The sequence below is a fragment of the Diabrotica undecimpunctata genome, chromosome 7 (genome assembly GCF_040954645.1).
Source record: "Diabrotica undecimpunctata isolate CICGRU chromosome 7, icDiaUnde3, whole genome shotgun sequence".
NCBI classification, from domain to species: domain Eukaryota; kingdom Metazoa; phylum Arthropoda; class Insecta; order Coleoptera; family Chrysomelidae; genus Diabrotica; species Diabrotica undecimpunctata.
This window is the reverse complement of record NC_092809.1, coordinates 137,537,801-137,560,300: the sequence shown is the minus strand read 5'-3', so window position 1 is coordinate 137,560,300 and position 22,500 is coordinate 137,537,801. Positions and strand designations below refer to the sequence as shown.

Sequence of the window (22,500 nt, the reverse complement as noted above, 5' to 3'; positions counted from 1 at the left end):
AGGTATAGTTTACAAATTAACAAAATTAGCACAGCAAAAGAACATGTGATAATCATACATGTATATAAAAAAGTTATTATAAAAACTTAAGTAAAAAACATTAAGGTTTATTTTATTGTGTAAAGAACTAGAAAGATCATGAGAATATTCTAAAACCCACCACTCTTCGAGTGTACCTTAGTTTATTTTGGATTGACGGTCGTACTCCTTTTCTCTCTCTCTCTCGTATATATATATATATATATATATATATATATATATATATATATATATATATATATATATGCCCTTGACAATCGCGTACTTCACTGAACCCTACGGACCACATGTAGGAAGGCAATACACATGTGTAACCAGGACGCTCTCGTGTCACAAAACAGCAAATATCTGAATGCAATACGTTAGTGTTGTTTCATCCATGCAAGAGCTCAAACAACACAGCTTAATGAAGCCATCTGTGAAAATAAAATCACCTGACAATTAAATATTAAATCAACGAACAGTAGCTAATTCAGTTTCTTTTCTTTCTCTTAGTTTGTTGTGTTTTACTGTTAAGTAATCTTATAGTTTTCATAGCATCACAAAAACCTACAAATTGTTGAGTAAGTATGAACTTCACCTTTGTTATTTTTTACTTAGAAATCGTAAACCATTACTTTTTGTAGAGAACTGAGGATGCTTTTAAAACATAAAAAAAGGAAACATATTCGGATAAACTAATGAATTAGTTGACTTTTTTCATTTGCCAACAATTGACTTATCAATCCTTTGCATTCACCTGCTGAATACATATATATATATATATATATATATATATATATATATATATATATATATATATATATATATATATATATGTATATATATAATTATATATATATATATAATTATATATATATATATATATATATATATATATATATATATATATATATTTATATATATATATATATATATATATATATATATATATATATATATATATAAAGAGAAAAGTCTGGTTCTGCAATATTTTCCAAAAGGAAAAAACTTTTAGGAACGATTAAATTACCCGGAAATGTAAGAAATCATTTACTCGAATACGGACCTGCCTACCACGTTTCCGGAATTTACTATCTTTAAGTAAAATATGCGCTCTGTACTGTGACCAGCTTACAGTTAAACAGTTATAGCGAAGGTACCCACAACACAACAAACTCCCACCATAATAAACACAACATATACCCACTACAGATAACATCTCGTTATTAATTTATCTTAGTATCGCTTAGAAAATAAAAACGGTGGAAATGGTACCTATCAGGCAGTCGACTTAATTGATCAGAATAGTGAAAGTTTTGTTTTGGTGAATGATTGATAGTGCTGGTGTGTGTTGACAGAAATTATTTATAATGGATCGAAGTCTGAGAAATGTTATGCTACTAGGGCTAGCATTTATGCTGGTTTTTACAGCTTTTCAAACTATGTCTAATATACAGGTAAGTCAGTGTTGTTTAAAGCTCCGAAATAAACGGCATATTGTACAAAACAGCCTAAATGATGCAACTGGTCCTTTTACTTTTTTGTAGTATAATTTAACATTTTTCTGATATTTAAGTTATGAATGAAAACTTTGATATAAAAAATCAATTATATATTTATTTATTTACTTATTAACTTATAAACCTTTGACAAAACGTAAACTTGATATAATAAAAGGTTTTTAGGATTTATATAATTTTTTATATATAATTTTTAATCCTAAAAAAAGGATTTACATAATAGACACGGTAAGTAAAAATCTGTACACAAGTTTACAGTATTGCGTTTTGAGGAGCTGAAGATATATATTTCGGAATGCAAAGAATTAGCTATTAGAATTTAGCTATTTCAACATTTACCCGATCGCCAGATTTGTTAATTGGCATTAGAAACTTTGTTTCAAATTATTAATTCCATTGTTTCCAAAAATGTGTAAAATACTAGAAACAAGTAACAGATTAAATACCAAATGCAAGGACTTGATGTAAATATTGTAAATATGTTAATTCTTGGAGATATTGACAACATTATCAATTTATTCTTTATTGTCTATTTTATAGCGAATGCTATCCGTGGAATTTTGTTTATGTGTAATCTGGAATAACATCCTGATCTTTACTGACAAATCCATCCTATAACTACAGCGAAATTCGAGCCCTGGTTTCACTCAGCAAACCTCTCCATTCGTTACTTGCTATAGCATTCTCCTCCACGATCGACTACCAAGGAGATTTCTTGCGTCCTCATCTACATCATCCATACATCGCTTTCTCGGTCTACCAATAGGTCTCTTTCCCTGCATTTTTGCATTCAACAGTTTTTTTGGAAGCCTTTAATCCTAAATACATAGCCTGTCCATTAAAAACGCTTTAGTGGAAATACTGAGATAAAGGGTACTGGTTCTTCATATACACTCAGGTGCAAAAAAATCGATCCATTCCTTATTTCTTATTTATTTGAAGTTGTATAACTTTGGAGACATTAAATTACGTATGTAAATTTAGGTGTACCCTCGTATACGAGAAATAAAATAATATTTTTAATATTGCTTTTTATATTTCTTAAAACAAATTGGTATTTCAGGTTTTTGTCAAAAAGGGTCTGAAGCAAGTAGATATTTATTGAATGTTGTTTTTAATTCAACAACCATACTAGTGTTGTGATTTTATTTTCAAAACGTGTTATATTTTTATTTAATTATCCTTTCAAAGTGTCTCTAACTCCGACAGATGCTTCAAGCGCGGTGACTTTGGTTCAAGATGGTCGTAGCCAATATTATGCAGCTGAAATGTTGGGTGTTAGTCGATCTTCGGTTCAAAGAGCAGTTCGGCGTTTTCGCGAGACCAGTAACTTCACAAGAAGACCAGGATCAGGTCGTAGAAGAGTAACATCCGAAAGACATGATCGATTTCTGGTCTCATCATGTTTGAGAAATCGGCATCTAACTTCAGTTGAACTGGCAAATCGTCTTAGCGAAGTGAGAAATGTGGATGTAAGCAGATGGACAGTTCGTCGACGACTTGTAGAAGGTAATTTATTATCCAGAAGACCAGCCCTATCTCCAATACTATCCATAGAACATCGCAGAGCTCGCCTTGCTTTTGCAAGAGAACATGAAAACTGGAGTGATGCAGATTGGAGCAATGTATTGTTCTCAGATGAGTCCAGATTTTGGCTAAGGTCACCAGACGGCCGAGAAAGGGTTTGGAGAAGACACGGAGAGCGATATTTTGAATGTAATATTGCGGAAAGAATAAGTTATCGGGGGGCTCTGTTATGGTTTTTGCTGGTATCAGTTCAGAAGCCCATACTGATTTAGTTATTGTAGATAGAGGTTCTATGACTGCTGCAAGATACATAACAAGTATTTTCGATCGGCATGTGGTACCTTTTGCTCCTTTCATTGGACCTAATTGTATTTTTATGGACGACAACGCGCGTCCTCACCGTGCTAGAATCGTCAACCAATATATAGAGGAAGTGGGAATTGTCCGTATGAACTGGCCAGCTTGCAGTTCCGATTTCAATCCCATAGAACATCTATGGGATACGATGGGAAGACGTCTTCGAGCACGAGTACCCCGTCCAAACAACTTGGCTGAACTTACAGCGGCTCTTCAAGAAATATGGGACCAATTGGATCAATTTGATATCCAGAGGTTAATTACCTCAATGCCTAGACGTATACAAGCTGTTATAAGGGCCCGAGGGAGAAACACTAGATATTGATTTATTATCAATGTTTTTCTTAATTTCAGAAAGTTTTGAATATTGTTGTATTTTTGAGTTCTTGCGTATGTCTCTATAAATAAATGATTTTTTTGGATAATCTGTAAAAATTATTTTAATCTAACATATACTTTTACATATATACCTGATTTAAAACTAATATCTTCAAACGTTTTCTTTTTTAAGCAAATAATACCCATGGATCGATTTTTTTGCACCTAAGTGTATTATATAATCCAGAGTTATATCTGATTAGCCACCTATTGTTCTCATTTATAGGCCCTAGTAATACCTTTCTTTCAAAGATGTACATGTGGTTTACAGATTTGAGTCAATATCCAAGTTTCACATCCATAAGTAGCTCACTATCGGTCGGATTATGGTTTTGTAGATTCGTATCTTAGTGCTTTGATGTACGTCTTGTGGTTTAAATATCCTATTCATAGCAAAGTATGTCGTATTGGCTAGGATGATTAGTCTGTTAAGTTCTGCATCGACAATGTTGCCCTTTGTGATGTTGACACCTAAATAGGTAAAACTATCTACATTCTTTAAGTTATCAACTCTCAGGTATGATCGTGCTGCTCTCTCCGTTCGGCTTTGTACTAGGATTTTAGTCTTTTTTGTGTTTATTTTTATAACAGACCTATTTGTTTAGCATTTCATTTCGTTCTTCAGTTTCACCTTATACTTACGAGCAAACCATTGGTCATCTTTCCTGTCTTTAGTTTCTAGCATCTACTTTGCTACAGTAAATGTGGTTTTACTTATTAAGTCACACTGGTCTCCCAGTATTCTCTCATTTCAAATCCGAAAAATTGGTGATTGGAAATTGGGAAAACTGAAAAGACCCGAAACTCAAACTTCTTTTGAGTTTCAGGTTTTTTTTTTTACATTTCCCAGATCTAGAATTTTTTTTCATGGATGATTCTCGTTTGCCTGACAGCACATCCTACATATGTACCTGAAGTGTACCTGAACTAGTAGGTGGTCGTAGACGCAGTATGCTCCTCGTCTACTTTTTACATCCAAAATTCTTGTTGTTAATCGGTTTTCTATCAAGATGTGGTCTATGTGGGTCACAACATTTCCGCCAGGAGATATCCAGATGACTTTGTGTATGTTTTTTGTAAATATGATAGAACTGATGACCATGTTTTTACTGGCTATAAAGTCAATAAGATATTGGCCATTTTCCGATGTATTCTTTTTTAATTCCTAATTTTGCGTTTGTGTCACAGACGAAAATACAATATATACCCTACAGTTTGCAGACGATCAAGTCCTTATAGCCAACGATAAAGAAGACCTGACATATATGGCCAGAAAACTACAGGAAGAATACAAGAAGTGGGGTTTAGAACTCAATACACAAAAAACAAAATATCTCCCAATAGGCGCAGAACTATCCAACATTCAGATGGACACAACCGAAATTGCATTCTGCACTGAATATACCTACCTAGGAATTGATTTCGACACCACAGGCACAGACAATAGGGAAATTAGAAAACGAATAACCCAGGCCCGTAGAACAATTGGATGCCTTAACGGAGTTCTTTGGAGCTCAGAAATTGGTAAAAGACGAAAATACAATATATATGAATCTCTCATAAAAACCAGCTTAACCTATGGTACAGAGACATGGAGACTAACAGAAAGCAATAAAAGAAAACTCGAAGCAACAGAAATGGATGTATTTAGACGATCACTTCGAATATCTAGAGCAGACAGAATTAGAAACGATGAAATAAGAAATCGGATGGGGGTAGATGGATCACTGGCAACAGACATAGAAAGGAAACAACTTATATGGTATGGCCATGTTCAAAGAATGCCAGAAACAAAACTACCAAAAATCGCCATGAAATGGATACCACCAAATCGTAAGAAACGAGGAAGACCAAAAAGAACATGGAAGGAGGGAATAACAAAGGCAATGAGCTCCCGAGACTGGACCGAAGAACAATGGAATGATAGAAATTCGTGGAAATTAGGCATCGGACAACGACGCAAGACGTTTTGAAACCGATATATATATATATATATATATATATATATATATATATATATATATATATATATATATATATATATGTCACATATGACTATTTTAATTGGTGTTATATAGGTGGTATATTGGTGTTATGTCATATTTTTGTTCTAGAAATTGATAAAAAGCTACTTTGGTGTCCTCATCTTGTTGATTCCTTTGGCAGTCAACGTTTATTATTGATATATTGGAGAAGTGAGTCTTTATTCGTATCCTACAACTTCGCTCATTAACTGCTTCAAAATCTGTTATGGGGAGTTTCGGTTAATGATCGATCATAAATGTCACCACAAATCCCTTATTTCTTCTATCTAAACCACTTGACAAGATGGTGTGTTTTTGTATCCCGAACACCTTTCCCTAGCCATCTTATTTATTGAATTGCTGTCAAAATGTCTGTATATTCCGAGGTTGTTTACGGTAATGTTTTTTTTTTCGGGAATAGGTTACTAGCCTGCCGTCCAGCCCTCCTGCTTTATCCGGGCTTGGGACCGGAACTGGTAGTGGGACCAGAACTGAAATACTCAGTCCGCCCAGCACTTTCTAGAGGCGGAGTTTTTTACTGACCAAAATATTTAGCAAACGTATTGATAATATCATTTCTGTTATTAGTTGTTTTTTTTAGCATAATATACGCTAGAAGAAACTCTAAATGACTTACGTTTGTTGATAATGAATTTCCAGAAATATTTAGAACTATTCTCTTAAGATGTACTTATTAATTTCAGAATATATTATAAAACTGAGTAAAGTAAGCACTGTACCACGTAATTTTTTTTTATATAAAGAATTGATTTGCAGTGAAACCTTGCTAAATAATCATTACAGGCAATGTATTTGTCGATTCTGAAATAATGAAAAACTCCTTATATACATGACTGACATCACCCAATCTTAAATCAAAAGATACTACTTATAATATGAAAAATACTCTTCGGAAATAGCGAATCAGTTGACTTCTCAACCATCACACCATTAAGATTCGAACAAATCAAATCTAGGAAAATTCTTCTGCATAGTACACATACATCTGCAAATTTAAAATGTTGGTCCAAAACCGCCTACGTTGTCATAATAAACAGCAAGAACATTATTGGTATATCTACGTTTTTTTGAAATTTGAAGTCTATCTTTTACATTCAAAACAAAAACTCTTTACACCATTGCCTAGTATTCAATTCTTCGTTTAGTTTTTTCATGTTTTCCACATATAGAGATGTCATCGTCCAATTCGATGAAAACTTGTCTGTCTCTGTTCATTTTTTTTTGATTTTTAATTATCATAACATCCACCACAGTCTCGGAAACTACTTTTTCTTCCCACTCGCATTTACTTTCTTCACTACTTCCCACTCTATTTTATTTTATCAATTGTAGGTTTAAAATGTTTCCAATTCTCAAGAATTAATCTTAATTTATTCTTCTAAAATCTTCTATGATATTTTTGAAATATCTTTTTATGAAAAAAAAAAAATGCAACCTATTTTGTTACCTTTTTTTTATTCAACAAATTATACACTAAATTTATGACATTTCAACTTTCAGAACAGAAACCTATTTTAAGAAAGATTTTACGTGGAAATGTCATACAAAGAAATTATATTCCAAGGTATGATCTTTTTTCGAGAAAATGGAAGAAAAATTGGGAAGTCACAGATAAATAACAACTATTTGCGATGGAATCGATGATAAATTCATTACGAATGATTTTTTTGGTTTTCCCATTACCATAACCACCAATTACCAAGTTTTTATTACGTTAGTTTTGTATCGTAGGATAATTTTTGTTTGGCGAATAGTAATAAATATAATTAATCGATTTTCTATCTGTACTAGGTGTGCAAAAATTCTTTTCTCTGTGGTGCTGTCTTTTTAAGTGGAGGGTGGGGCGCATTTCTGCATTTCGTAGCCAAAAATGCAAGGAGGGAATAATTCATTTAACTAGGTACTCTAAATTAAAAAGAAACATCAATTTTCATTGATTAGAACCGAAGATATTACGAATTTTATAAATTGGAATTTATGAATTCGGTTTTTAAAATAGTAAAATCGAGAAATTAAAAAAAACGGCTGACACAGGTTCTGAGAGTCGTAGGACATTGTATTTTTTTTAAATCGTGTAAAAATGCCAACATTTCGAATAAAACAATTAACTTCGTATATGTTGATGCGTCTGAGTAATTTTAAATGTTTATAAGCTTAAAATCATAGCACTTTTGTAAACAAATTTTACAATATTTAACATAATTCACAAAGTCACAACTCAAAAAACGTTGTTTTGAAAAAATTGATGTTAAAGATTTTAGTTCAGTTGAACATCTATTTGTCAGTTCCATGACTAAATGCAAGCTGATATGTTATTTTATTGTACTGGAATATATTAGCTCAGTGTTATTGGTTCATTATTTTTCTCAGAAAAATCAATTTTTGCAGTTCCTAGTGAAAAAATAGAAACATGCCGATATTATGACACTTTTTTAGAACAAGATATTATCATCTTAAAAATCACATTGTTAGAGTATAATAAAACAAACAGAGAAAACAGAAAACACTTTTGTATTTATTGTTACAAAAAGTTATAGAATGCTAAATAACAACTGGAAATGTGATTATTCTTTACTAAATCCAAGAGATCTTTTTGCTTATTCTCTTTAATGCTAAGTACACTTTTGTAGGTCTGTTGTAAGGTACTTGGAATGGAATTGTTTTTTCTTCGGCAGAGATCTACTTGCTTGAACTCTTCATATTTATAGGAGATTTATAACAGAGAGTGGTAGGATTTTCCTGATTTAACTTAAAAACCTTTACTTTAGTTATCTTCAAAGATTTGGTTCCTGCCATGCCTGTATCGTCACAAAATTTTTAAGCGAATAAAAATCCAAATAACCGAATTCATTTACATGGTAGGGTTCTTTCTTTTTTTGCAAACGAGTGATTTGTGCATACTGACTTGGCACATAGACAGGACCACATTTTAAACTTTTCTTTATAGCCTTCTCAATAGTTGAGAATGAACAGAATCGCCTTCATTCTGACTATGTCCACTTATTAAATATTTATGGGTAATTGAACGTATTTTAGGGTATTTACCCAGAGCATAAATATACATAGGAACTAAAAATCTATTTTTTGTTGACCACAACAATTATCTGAAAAGAAAACGAAGTCAAGCCCAACTTCATTATTAGAAGTACCCAGTTTTTTTTTCTATGAAATTAAGTACACATGAACCTATTTCATCACTCTCCCTATTTCTATGCCCTTCGTGCCAAAAGTATCATTCCGTTGAATTAGTTTTCAAATCAGACACCGTGATGTTGTAGTAATTTAACTTCGATGTATAATAAAAAACAGATACAGTTCCTTGCGGCGTAGGAAGAACTGTTTGCAAGTCATATACTTATACAATGTAATTGGGATTAGCCTTCGCCTTTTCTTGGTTCTTTTATTTTCTCGATCAATCTTTTTCTTCCAATGTAATAATGTTCTTCCATTTTCGCACTTCCATTTTGTACGCATCGCACAATTCACAGCGATCTTTTCTGGGTATAAAGAAACCAGAAAGTATCAGTTAAATTTTTTTCCACCTTCGATGTATTCCCTATTGGTTTTCTTGCGAAGATAATGGCTCGCAATACGAGGAATCGATCGAATGTGCTCAAGAACTCCGTCTTTAATCGATGGATCCACTTTTTTATGATTTTTGTGTTTACCTCTTAAGTCTACTTCCAGGAACCCTCTTTTAGCTTTGTCAACGACCGTCCTTGTAATTCGATTGTTGATGTCTAGTGTAGCCATAAAAAAGTATTTGCATACGCGAACTTGCTCATTATTATTTATACGAAAATAGTATGCATTATTATATTGTCTAGGACTCTCTGAACTGCTGTACCAGTACGCTGGTTTGACTGGTTCCATGAATTTGTGAATGAAATCACTCTGTCTATTTATATTTTCCAGGCCCCAATATTTAGAAAAAAAATCTTTCCTGGCATTTATCTCCACAACAGGTCTGATACTCCTGGCAACAATAGGTTTTTTTTGGGATTTAGATCTTGAGGTATATGCTTGGCCAGAGTTTCGTAATTTCTTGGCTTTCTTTCTTAACCAGTTTTCTGCCACTGCTACTAGCTTTCCCCCCCTTTTTTTAGGGCTGCCAATTTTGGTGTATGCTGGTTGAGTGTTTGCTGGTTAGATGTCTGCTAGTTGAGTATATGGTATTTCAGGTCCTCATGTTTGTAAGTTTGCTGCTAGAGTGTGTGCAACTTCAACGTCTGGTACTTGAATGATTGCTGCTGGAGTATTTACTGCTTGAGAGTCCGCAAGTAGAGTGTCTGCTACCTGGCTTATATTGTTTGACTTCGACAAGAAACCATTGCAACCTGGACTCTCACTACTGCTTGAACTAGAACTATCATTTGATGTAGAAGAGAAGGCGAACTAGAGCTACTAGAATCTGATTCATAGTTTGAGTCTTTTATGGAATCATCATCATTATCCTTTACGAAGTCCGAGATTTGGAGGTCGTCTTTCAGTTCTGGTGAAAGGTCAACCCGTAATAATGATGTACCAGGCTTATTATTAACGTTATCGGTAGCTATAACATAGTTTGTATTATCATAAGTAATAAGTACAGAGCATTTTCCCAACCATCCATGATTGTACAAAATATTTTCAGTCCATCGACTTCGGCACAATCTTCCATTTACTCAACTTCTCAACCAGATCTGAATTGTAGTAGTTTTAAAGGTGCTAGTCCCCAAATCATTTTGCCAATTCCCAAAGTATCACAGACAAGTAAAAGGACTACCAGAAAACGTGGAAAAACTGTGATTTTGACATCATTGCCATATAAGGACGAGTTGCGGAATGCTGAAAATCAAAGGCAAGGAAAAGCAGACCAAACCGTAAAAAGAAATCTGCTTAAAAATAAAAAAGGCTTAAACCAGCCAAACAACAAAAAACATCATCTACTATTCAGAAAAAAATGCCAATTCCTACTCCTGCTTCATCTGATAATGAAGGAGAGGCTGCAGAAGATGAGTGTCTATACTGCCATGACTTCTCTGAAGAAGGGTGGATTCGTTGCCGATCATGCTCCAAATGGGCACATAATTCGTGTGCAGGAGTTGATTAAGATGACGATGATGCTACACACTTATGCGCTCTATGCGAAAATAATTAAAGATACATATGTATTTTATTGTTCAATACTTATGAATACAAAAATAAAGATATTTTTTACCTTCTGACTTTAGCTTTTAGGAGGTACCCTGTTCTGCCCCATAGGTGGGGCAAAATGGGGCAAATGACACATGAGTCAAAATATTAGTATACATCAGAAACGTCAAAACTACTATGTCACACAATATTATTTTTTTACTTATTATTTCATAGAGATTACGCTTACAGCTTGAAACAAATAATTTTTAATACCGTGTATGAAATATGTAAGTTCAAATCTTACGTACCCCATTTTGCCCACCTTTCCCCTACACTGGAAATAACATAGTGTTTAAACACAAATATATAATTATAAACATTCCTATTCCATTAATTATTCCAAGAAGAAATAACTATTATACGGCAAATCCGTATTTCGATAACTATTTCCTATAAAAAACCCAAAATATTAACAGATTTTGTTTATCTAACTCTATTATATAATATTAATCTGTTACAAAATTGTAAAAATGAAAGATTTATAGTTAAAAACAAACAAAAGTATTTATAGAATTAAATTTAAATTGTGTTAAGTAAACCATTAACATTTTTATGGATCTAGTTAACGAACACTCATCCACTTGGAACATTGCCGTTTAAATATGTTACTTTGCAACATGAGTGATTGTGTTGATATGACGTTACGTTTGATGCCGTTTACCTTGTTTAAATTCTTTTAAATCCATTTCACTTTTTCACACCGTGAGTTGTTAATAAATTGATTCTTTTAATCCTGGCATTTACACTCTATCGAGATTTCCACAAAGTAGAGGTGATGTACCCCTTAAAGACAAGCGATCGTAGTTCAGTGGCTTACCAAGCTGGACCCGTGTTCGATTCTTGGCACAGACCACAGAATTTTTTAAAATCCTTAATTTAACTGAGCCCCTACTTTGGTTCCGGAAGAGCACTGAGCACGTAAAGCCGATGGTCCTGACTACATAATCAGTCCTAATACTAAAACCTGCGTCAGAAGGTTTCATGAATAGAAGATAAAAATAAGTCAATTGGCTTCAATTCGAACGGTTATAACAACAAACGGCTTAAAAAAAAACCTTAAAGACACTCTCTCTGTTCTATATGTATGGTAAAAAATAGAAGCTCCCTTATGGCTCCACGTGTCACACTCTGGTAATTGCATCGATCTAAAGGCTAAACTAAGTGAATGTAACCATATATGGAGAAAAAACTGAGCAGTGGCAGCTGACAATCTCAAAACTGAACATAAGAAAGAGCTCAACAAACGTTCTTGTCTCAGACGACAACAGGTAGCACAGTGACATCCAATGTACTGTGTCTGCACTGATCATGGTTCTCGGAGACCAAAATTAGGCAGAGAAAAACTTAAAGTGAGACTTTCCTGGTCGTAAATCAGCGAAATTTCTGCCTATTAAACATACACGTGGGATGTAAGAAGGCCTGACAAACAGATTTAAGTAAGTCACTAGATAATATTAATGCTAATAGTTATTTAACAATTATAAAAATTATTACGCGGTACCCAGGAAAAAGGGCACTCGTGGATAGGTATAGAAGAGCAATTAAAAAAACAGGTTGCTAATTTAAGAACTTACTTTACGAAGCAGACTTGGACATCTACTATACATCAAGTTGGGTTGAAAGAGTCACAAACTTTGAAGTAATGCGAAGGATAGGAAAATACCCAGAAATTTTGTCAACGATCAAACGAAGAAAACTCGAATATTTGGGTCACCTGATGAGAGGACATAAATACGCATTATTTCAAAATATATTGGAAGGAAAAATAGAAGGAAAACGGAACCCAGGCCGCAGAATAATGTCATGGTTGCGTAATTTGAGAGAGTGGTTTGGCTGTACCACTAATGAACTCTTTAGGTTAGCTGTAAACAAGGTCAGCATAGCCTTGATGAATTACAATCTCCGATAGAAGTGGCACAGGAAGAAGAAGAAGAAGAATACATCACGCAATTTGCGCAGTAGATGACAACTAGGTGTGGGATAACCACTACATAAGCGGCATCCTAAAGAAGTCAGCCAAGGTTTCGAATATACTTTTTGGGTCATTTGTCCTGTTTCTTTTCTTGAAGTGATCATTTATATACGACAGACCGATCGACCATATTTTTTTAAAATTAATATGGATTATTTTAAGAATTATATTGGGGATTATTTTATGGATTATAGTATGGAATATTAGTTAAAGCCTTTGTTCGCTGTAGCTGTTTTTTATGAAGCAAGAATACACGTGTCTCTCCTACATGGATCTTTAGGAGGTTGTAGAGAAATATGATATACCAGTAAGTTTTTTAAAGTATTAAAAAGCTGGAACTCTAGGTTAACGACTTTTTATATTCAACCAGAGGTTGAGGGTTACGTGGTACTCCAGGTTAATGATTTTTTATATGGATTCAGTGTTTCCGTGTTACGTGGAATAAGCTTACAATTGTGTTCTTTGTGTCTTCTGAAAGGCAATTTAATAATTTTCCTTCATATCTGTTCTTATAAGATAATTACTATTTAGTTTTTCTAGATCAAATAATATTTGATTCTAGAGTTTCTAAATCTACTGGCCACCAACGTGTTAATTGTCCCAATAATATGGGCTAAGCCCCGAAGTTGTTACAAATTGATGATTCCATACTTTTAATTAGGATCAAATAATTGCAACCAAAAATTACCTGGCGTATATTGTCAAATGTCAATATGAATATTAGGTTCAAGACACGATCCAAAATTTTATCGAGGGTTGCCACGTATTTGTCCGAACTGATTATAAAGAACAGAATGACTCAGTAGGAAGATACTTCAAGAACTAGCCAATAAAACTGGGACTTCCGGGACCATACTGTGCTCATACACAAACTAATGGTACATAATAGACCGGATCTATGTCACACCTATGGGTCTACATCATTGGATCTATTGATGTGGTGATACCTAACAGAGGTAATCTGCGTGATAAAAACAACGAGAAGATCGCCCAAAACACAGATCCTTAAATATAAATAAGGAGATAAGGGGCATTGACAGTACTGGCTACTGTCAATTCCAATGATACCTACTATTTTCTGTACTACTGAGAAGAACCTCCTAGTGCAGTGGTTTTTAACCTTTTTGAGTCTTGTACCACAAAATTCTGTTTCTTATTTTTAGTACCCCCTAACTGAAATACCTATCTAACTGGGTAATCTAATTAACTATAATTTATATGCTGGAATTTGAAGGATAGGATAAAATACAATTCAACAAAACTAAAAATTTTTTAGGTTATATTTTAAGATTTTATTTATAGGTAGTAGAATAACAAACTAATTAGTGAGAAGGTTGTGCTTGAATAGTTCCATATACCTTATTAATATCTAGTTCGGTGTTACTCAGATATAGTCGAAGATCAGGTTTTACATTAGGTTTGTTTCTGTATAAGTTCTTAATATTTAGCAGTGCAGGAAATCCATTCTTGAATAAGTAGATATTTCTTGCCCAAAACTCACAAAGGTCGCATTGCTTAATGCGACCCACAAATTAATCCGTTTTTCTGTTCAGTTGCACTTAAAGCATTGCCTATCCGTTCAAATTCAGAATAATTTTCTGTGAAGTACTCATTAAATTGCTTGATTAATTTATCACAGTGAATCTTACGAAAATGGTAATTATTTTTTATTATTTGTAGTAAAGTTTAAATAATCGACATGGTACTCTTCCTCTTGAAAGGCATCTAACCTCTGTATGTAGGAAAAAACTGTCGTGAATTTTTTCCATTTCGGAGCATATATGCCGAAATAATCTTGAATTCAAAGCTCCTGACTTAATAAAATTTACTGTTTTAGCAGCATAATTCAGGAGCTGAATAAATTCATCTGGCATCTATTTAGCTGAGAAAGCTTGTTTGTGTATGCTACAGTGAATAAAAATACATTCCAGTGCGACTGCTTTCATTCTTATTACAACGCCTCCATGTTCTCCTGTCATTGCACATGCACCATCTGAACATGCCCCAACGCACTTCAGCCAATCCAAACCGTATTTTGTGATAAAATCATTTACTTTATTAAATATTTATTCTTTTATGTAATTTCCTTGCAAAAAGCGGCAATAGACCATTATCTGGGCAAAATTTGTTACATTGGTACTTTCGTGCATTTACAAAGCGAAAATAATACTGGACTTATTTGTTCTATGACGGTTTCCCCAACATCTTTGACCGTTTCAAATATTGTACGGCTAACTGTACTCTCAAGAAGTGAAACTGAATTCAATCGTTTGGCTGCCTTTCCCCAAAACACAATTTACGATGTCTTTGGCAACTGGTAAAATACGTCTTTCCCGAATGGTATGGGATTTTTCACACTTGGCTATTCTTAAACTGACCAAAAGAGAAGCTTTAACAGCATTTTCGTTGCTTGATGAAAACCCACATATTTTGTTCTGCCCGCCTTTAAGTTTAGCTTCTTTCATTTAAAAACAATCTAGCGATTTTCCTAATAAGTTCTTGTGCTTCAAATTAAAATGACGCTGAAGTAATGACAGCTTCATTAAATGATTTGAAAATACCTCAAAACATATTACACATTACGGGTGTGCTCCTCATTATCATCGACAAAAGAACATTCCATTTTTAAATTATTTGAGTCATGTCGTCTGGTAACTGTATTTTACGATTTAAGTTTAAATCAATGTTTGTTACCTTGCTTGAAGTACATGGTAAATCACTTGTTTATTGAACAGAACATTCTTCTACAGTTTCTACGGGTCTCTTGAACCATTTATCGATTACTTTATAATTAAAATAAGAAGGTAAGTGGCTAACGTACACTTACTTGTGTGTACTACTACTCACGTCCCAATTCAAAGACTAAAAAATTATTACTAAAGGCGATTGGCGACTACTCAGGCAGTGGCGATTTCATTACTGTTGCCTACGTGACTGGCATTTCGACAATGCTCCCATATTTTAATTTTGTAGTTACCTACTCGAGAAGGAGTATTTGCCATCGACATATTGATTCAGCGATGTCGGGATGTAAACGTTGATCTACACTTGTGCTGTGTTGACTACGAAAAAGCTTTCGATAAAGTAAGACATGAAAAACTAATATCGATACTTATGAACAAGCGCATTGACAGTAAAATCATAAAGATAGTGCAAACATTATATTGGAACCAAAGTGCAATAGTTCAAATTGATGGGCAACACTCAGAAAAAATGAAGATCTGTAGAGGAGTTAGACAGGGATGTGTTTTATCGCCACGTTTGTTTGACTTATATTCTGAAGAAATTTTCCAAAACACGCTCAATAATATCAAAGCGGGAGTTACCGTTAACGGAAAATTAATTAACAACTTACGATATGCAGACGACACTGTGATCAGAGCAACGAGTATAGAAGATCTACACCATCTTATCGAAAGCTAGTATGAATAGTACTGAGATGGGAATTACTATAAACGTTAAAAAAACGAAGTACATGCTAATTACAAAAAGACCACAAAATATACATCACTTATTGACAATCAATGGTAACGTGATAGAACAAGTAGAAAAATATCAGTACTTGGGAACTTTGATCAATGAAACCAATGATCATACTGCAGAAATAAACAGGCGAATAGATTGCCAGATCCGCATTTATACGAGTGCAAAAATCTAAATTTGGAGATCAGACTATGTACCATTCGATGTTATATATTTTCAATATTATTATATGGAGCTGAGACTTGGACATTAAAGAAATGCAATTTAAAAAGAATCGAGGCTTTCAAACTCGCTATACCGCAGAGTATTAAAAATATCATGGACTGATAGAATTACAAATAAAGAAGTACTGAAGAGGGTTGGTAAAGAAACAGAACTAATCGCCACTATACAAACCAGGAAAATGAAATACCTAGGCCACGTGATGAGGGGAGCCAAATATGAAATTTTGAGACCCATAATACAGGGAAAGATTTAAGAAAAAAGATCTGTTGGCGAAGGCAGAACTCATGGTTGAAGAATCTACGTGATTGGTATCAATGTAGATCGAATGATTTGTTTGGAGCAGCGAGTACAAAAATAAAAATAGCCATTATAATAGCCAACCTCCGTGGGGAGACGGCACTCTAAGAAGAAGTTACCTACTGAACTTGTAACGTATTTTATTTTTTTTTTATTTTTTTTGGTTTTTTATGCGATGCTGATTTTGGCTGTGTTTTTGTGTACCACCGCAAATAATGTACCACATGTTGAGAACCGCTGTCCTAGAAAATATCAAACAGATGGGTCATAGTTAGAATCTCTATAAGACCATGCAGAAAGCCGTACTGTTTATCGTACAAATGCGTCCCAAAATTTTTGGGAAATACTAGAGCATACCAGGTCAACTAGAACTCGATAACAGGAAAAAAATCCGCCCAAAGGTCCAATATTTATGATAATGGATGGGATGAGTGAACTTCTGAAGGGAGGGTGAGCCATATGGCAAATCTGGAATTAAATAATATTGTTTCTCATTTTTTATTGATATGCTCGCACCCCGCATTTGTTTCCATTATTGCTCTCGTGTCTAGAATCACCGCAGTATAGTTTTTACATTGACTGCAGCCTTTTGGTTGCAGCACATATTTCTAATAATTTCAATATTGTTTTGTTAATATTATTATTTTTGTTGTTATAATATGCTTAGTATAAAAAACTATATTTATAAAATAAATAATACTTTTCTTCATATTGATACTTGTATTCTTAAAACAGGTCCTATAAAGTAAAGTACTTTTAATTTTTTTTCGCTTTCACAAAGAACAAACGACCTGTTAACTAACAAAGGATAAATTATCATTGGAAAATAATTACAATTTTTATCAACATGAGATATTTATTAGTTTTTAAATTTATTTTACATACCTGTAATCTTTTTAAAATTATATCTCTTATTTATAATAATTGACATTAAGTGCTTCAGCATTTTATATTAAGTGCTTCAGCATTTTATACTTCGTTATCGTTAAATATTTTTGGGAATGTTGATGACATTGAAGTTTCAGTCGAAATAAATTCGATTCTATACCGCGTGTCTTAATGTCTGACAATACGGTCTCATTACATATATATTCCGTAGAGCAATTATCTCTTACACATTAATACTAATGATTTTAAAAGTAAATAACAAAATTTCAATTCTGGGCAGACATAAACAAAGACGGACTTGCGACGAAATAGGAATATGACTTTTGTAAATTGGCACGTTCAGAGATTAAAAAAAAATTTGAAAAATGTATTAAAATGCCTCAATTAGATGAATTCAGACATCGCGGTGCTCAAAGAAACGAAGAAGAAAGGCAACGAAATTGAATACGTTGCAGATTATGTACATATTTATAGCGGACTATCCAAAAGCAAGAGCATACAAAGGAGTATCAATGAAGGAAGCCAAAGTAGCAGTGGCAAAAGCTAAAGGGCTGAAGCAGGAGCGTTTACAAATCCGTTCGATCAACTCAAAAAGAGATGGAAAAAGTACTTTGACAATTTATTAAATGAAGAATTTGACAGAAAGCAAGTTGAATTAACGAGAATTAACAAGTTAAATAACAAACGAGGAAGTTGTTCAAACACTTAAAAAAATAAAGAAAGGAAAAGCAGTTGGACCAGGTGATATTCCTGAGGAAGTATGGAGATCATTAGGAGAGACATGAACAAGTTGGTTAACAGCTTTATTTAATAGAATTATGGAAGTTGGACAAATGATAGACGAACGAAGAAGCAGAAAAGCAGAATATTAGTATCTGTTTAAATAAAATATAGGAATAAAGAAACAAACGCTCATATGATATTCATTGATCTTGAGAATGTGTATGATATATTTCCTAGTGGTGGGCACTAAATAAGAAAGAAATCCCCGGTGAATAAGTGAAGGTTGTGAGAGACCTGTACCAGAGAGTGTAGACAACTAGTGTTAGGACAGGTGTGGGAGAGACTGGTAAAATTTATGTGAAAGTAGCATTGCACCAAGGCTCGGTGCTAAGCCCTTATTTATTCTCATTAGTTTTGGATCAGGTAACAGCGAAATTGTAGGGTAATATTACTTAGACTTGGAACAAAAACTGAAACAGTGGAAACAAGGTCTTGAAGAAAAAGGTTTAATACTTAGTAGGACAAAAACTAGAGTATTTGGAATGTTCGTTTAAAAATGGAGTTACTATAAATAAAATTATATCTTTGGATGGTGAAATGATCTGAAAAGTAATAGGTTTAAGTACCTATGATCGGTATAACAGAGTAATGGGGAAATAGATGGAAATGCATGCAGTCGAATTGGGGTCGGATAGATGAAGTGAAAGAACGAGTTGTGTGTTGTCTGTCAGAACAATTCCAATGAAGCTAAAGGGAAAATTATATAACACAGCCATAAGATCAGCTATGATGTACGGAACTGAATGATGGGCATCTAAAAAGAAAGAGGAACAACGAATGCATGATGCAGAATGCTTAGATGGATGAGTGAACTGACAAAAAAGGATAAAATTAGAATGAGTAGGTATATTAATGGAAGTCTAGGGTGGCACCCTATTTTTCTTCTTTCAACAAACTGAAAAAAGTAATCGGCAGCAGGGACAGTTCAATTTCTTTAAAGATAAGACTTCTGAGATGCTACGTGTTCTTCGTATTATTTTATGGGTTGGAGGCTTGGACGTTAAAGAAAGATATTTCGGACAGATTAGAAGCCTTTGAGTTATGGGCCTACAGAAGTATATCAAGAATAAGTTGGGTGGATGGAGTCACGAATGTCGAGGTGTTGAGAAGAATGGGAAAAGATAAAGAGGTTTTAAATACAATTAAAGTCAGAAAACTGCAATATCTGGGACATGTCATGAGGGGCAAGCGTTATAACTTGCTGCAATTAATAATACAAGGAAGAATACAGGGTAGAAGGAGTCGCGGAAGAGCAGCATCTCCTGGTTAAACAATTTAAGAGCTTGGTTTAACTGCACTTCTGCTGACCTCTTTAGAGCAGCGGTATCGAAAGTGCGAATTGCCATGATGGTTGCCAACCTTCTCAGAGGAGATGGAACATGAAGAAAAAGAAGGGTGGCACCAATTGATGTCAAAATGAGAGAGCATGGGTTAAGATGGTTTGGTCATGTTCAACGTCGAGACGTTAATCACCCTATACGAAGAATTGCTGATCTGCGGGTTTCTGGAAGGAGTAGGAGAGGAAGACCAAAGAAGACCCGGGGGAAGACGCTTCGGCAGGATATGTCGGTAAAGGGGATTGATATTGGTATGACCCAAGATAGAAATTTATGGAGAAATGTAATTAGCTTGTACAGAAGTAAAAAACTTCAAAATTTGTGTATTGGTATAAAAACATTTCATTAAAACTTGTTAAAAGTGTCGTCTAAAAATTAATAGATACATAACGTTTTCGATCTAGCTCAGATCATCCTTAGTGCCTACTTTTGGTACTTGTATGATCTGGATGATGGATGTGATGTGATGGAGTGATGGATGATCTGAGCTAGATCGAAACCGTTATGTATCTATAAATATTGGACGACACTTTTACCAAGTTTTAATTAAATATTTTTATACCAATATGGAAATTTTGAAGTTTTTTAACTATGGTATACAGCCAACTACTGGGATTTTCCCATTAATTTTTTTAAATGTAATTAGGGAAGCCGACCCCCCATAGGGATAAAGGCAAAGAAAATGATGATGATGATGACAAGGGAGTATCAATACTTATACATAAATATAAAAAGAACTCAATACTTGATATGTGGTCAACAAAAGACTAATGACCGGCATCTTTAACATTAAAGGACTAAAAATAACGTTAATAGGAGTTTCCATTGTCAATAATGATGCTATATAGCTGACAAAGATTCGAACACCTCAATGGAACCCTCCTAAAAGTTTTAAATTAATGTAAAAAATATTGTTAAGTGACTTTAATGAAAGCACAAAGAATAATATTATGTAAACAACACTTTTTTAAGATTTTTATCAACGGAATTCCAAAGAGATATAAAAAAACTATTTTTATTATCCTCAGGGACAATATCTTAACGTGGAAGCAGAAAAAATCTACATCTAGAATATTTGGTCAACTATATCGAAAAATCTTAAAACCTTGATAAAAGGAGAATACAAACCATTGGAAATAGCACGGTTGTATTTCTCTGGGATGTCTTCTTCAGTACACATCGTCAGTTCTACCCTTTTCCATTTCCATACAAACCATTTGAAATAGCACGCTTGTATTTCTCTGGGATGTCTTCTTCGGTGCGCATCATCAGCTCTGCGCTTTTCCATTTCTCTATCTCAGGGACTGTTTGTAGTGTGTCAAACTACAAGGATCATTACTGGTCGGAAGTGGATTCCTGAGAACTGGATTTTTTGAGAATTGTATTTCCTGCACTATTGCATCGGATATTCGTATTTGTATAATTCTCTGTTTCATTTAATCTTACTACGTTTTCGTTAGTATATCGATCCGGTCCTGCAAATTCTCTTCATGTGTTCATTGTCCTTATCATTATACTAAACTAAATATGGTATAATTTAAACGTTGTAATAATTGTATATAATTTTGTGTTATCGTAACATATCTCCCCGTCATTTTTTAAATAGAATATATGGGTTATTGTTAATATTATTGTCCACACTCTGAAGGCTAATAATATGAAGATCTAGTGTATATTATTATAACAAGCATTAATATTTCACATAAATAAAAATCAACTAAATCGGTTTCACAATGTGGATAATAAATCATGTATAAACAATTCAATTGCAATAATAAAAATATTTTTTATTGGTTTACAAAAACAATAGATGTAAATTTAGAAATTGTTATTAGCAGGATGCATAATTCCATGTGTCCGTTCCGATCTGGACTGTTTGGGAGAGCTCCTCTATACCGACTAGGACTAACCGATACAGACGCTCAAAGTTTCATCTCATAAGTACCAAAAGTTAAAATATAAACTGCGCAAAAATTGATTATCAGCGCCTCTAACGACCGGGTTACAAAACTTGTTTATCTACATTTCGAAATCCTCTGAATCGAGGGACACTTTTTTGTTAGGTAGTAGCCTTCTATGAGCGTCTCTAATCGTTAGGAGGACTCCAGTACAAAGGAATAAGCCGCATTGAAATTGGCTTATCATTCGGTGGAATTTGTGCTGGTGAAAGTTCTGGACTTTCGTCAGAAATCGTCTATTAGGATTAGGATACTTTTAAAGACTGAATTAAATCTTTTCTAAAACTACTACTAAAAGTTGTAATCTTTTCTTCTATTTCCTTTTCAGTACGGCAACAATAGTTTATTGTTGTGGTTAAATATGTGTTCTCCCTACAATGTACCCAATGGGTTTTTGTTCGCTTTACTTATAGGCCCATTCTTTACACAAACTTCTAGCCACATATTTCAGTTCTTCATTGTTCCGGTCTATAACCACTTAACCATCAGGAAAATAAATGGCGTAAAGAGTATTTCCCTTGTCTAATTGTA

General features: G+C 33.8%; 1 protein-coding gene across 1 annotated transcript in view; it reads left to right on the top strand.

Moving 5' to 3' along the window:
* The first annotated feature begins 1,147 nt into the window (after window positions 1–1,147).
* LOC140445887 (UNC93-like protein MFSD11) overlaps window positions 1,148–22,500 on the top strand; it is a 58,193-nt gene continuing 36,840 nt past the window's right edge. The window contains exon 1 of the mRNA XM_072538297.1: window positions 1,148–1,478. Within this exon, the coding sequence (XP_072394398.1) occupies window positions 1,392–1,478 (87 nt within the window). The 5' untranslated portion in view covers window positions 1,148–1,391. The remainder of the gene's footprint in view (window positions 1,479–22,500) is intronic.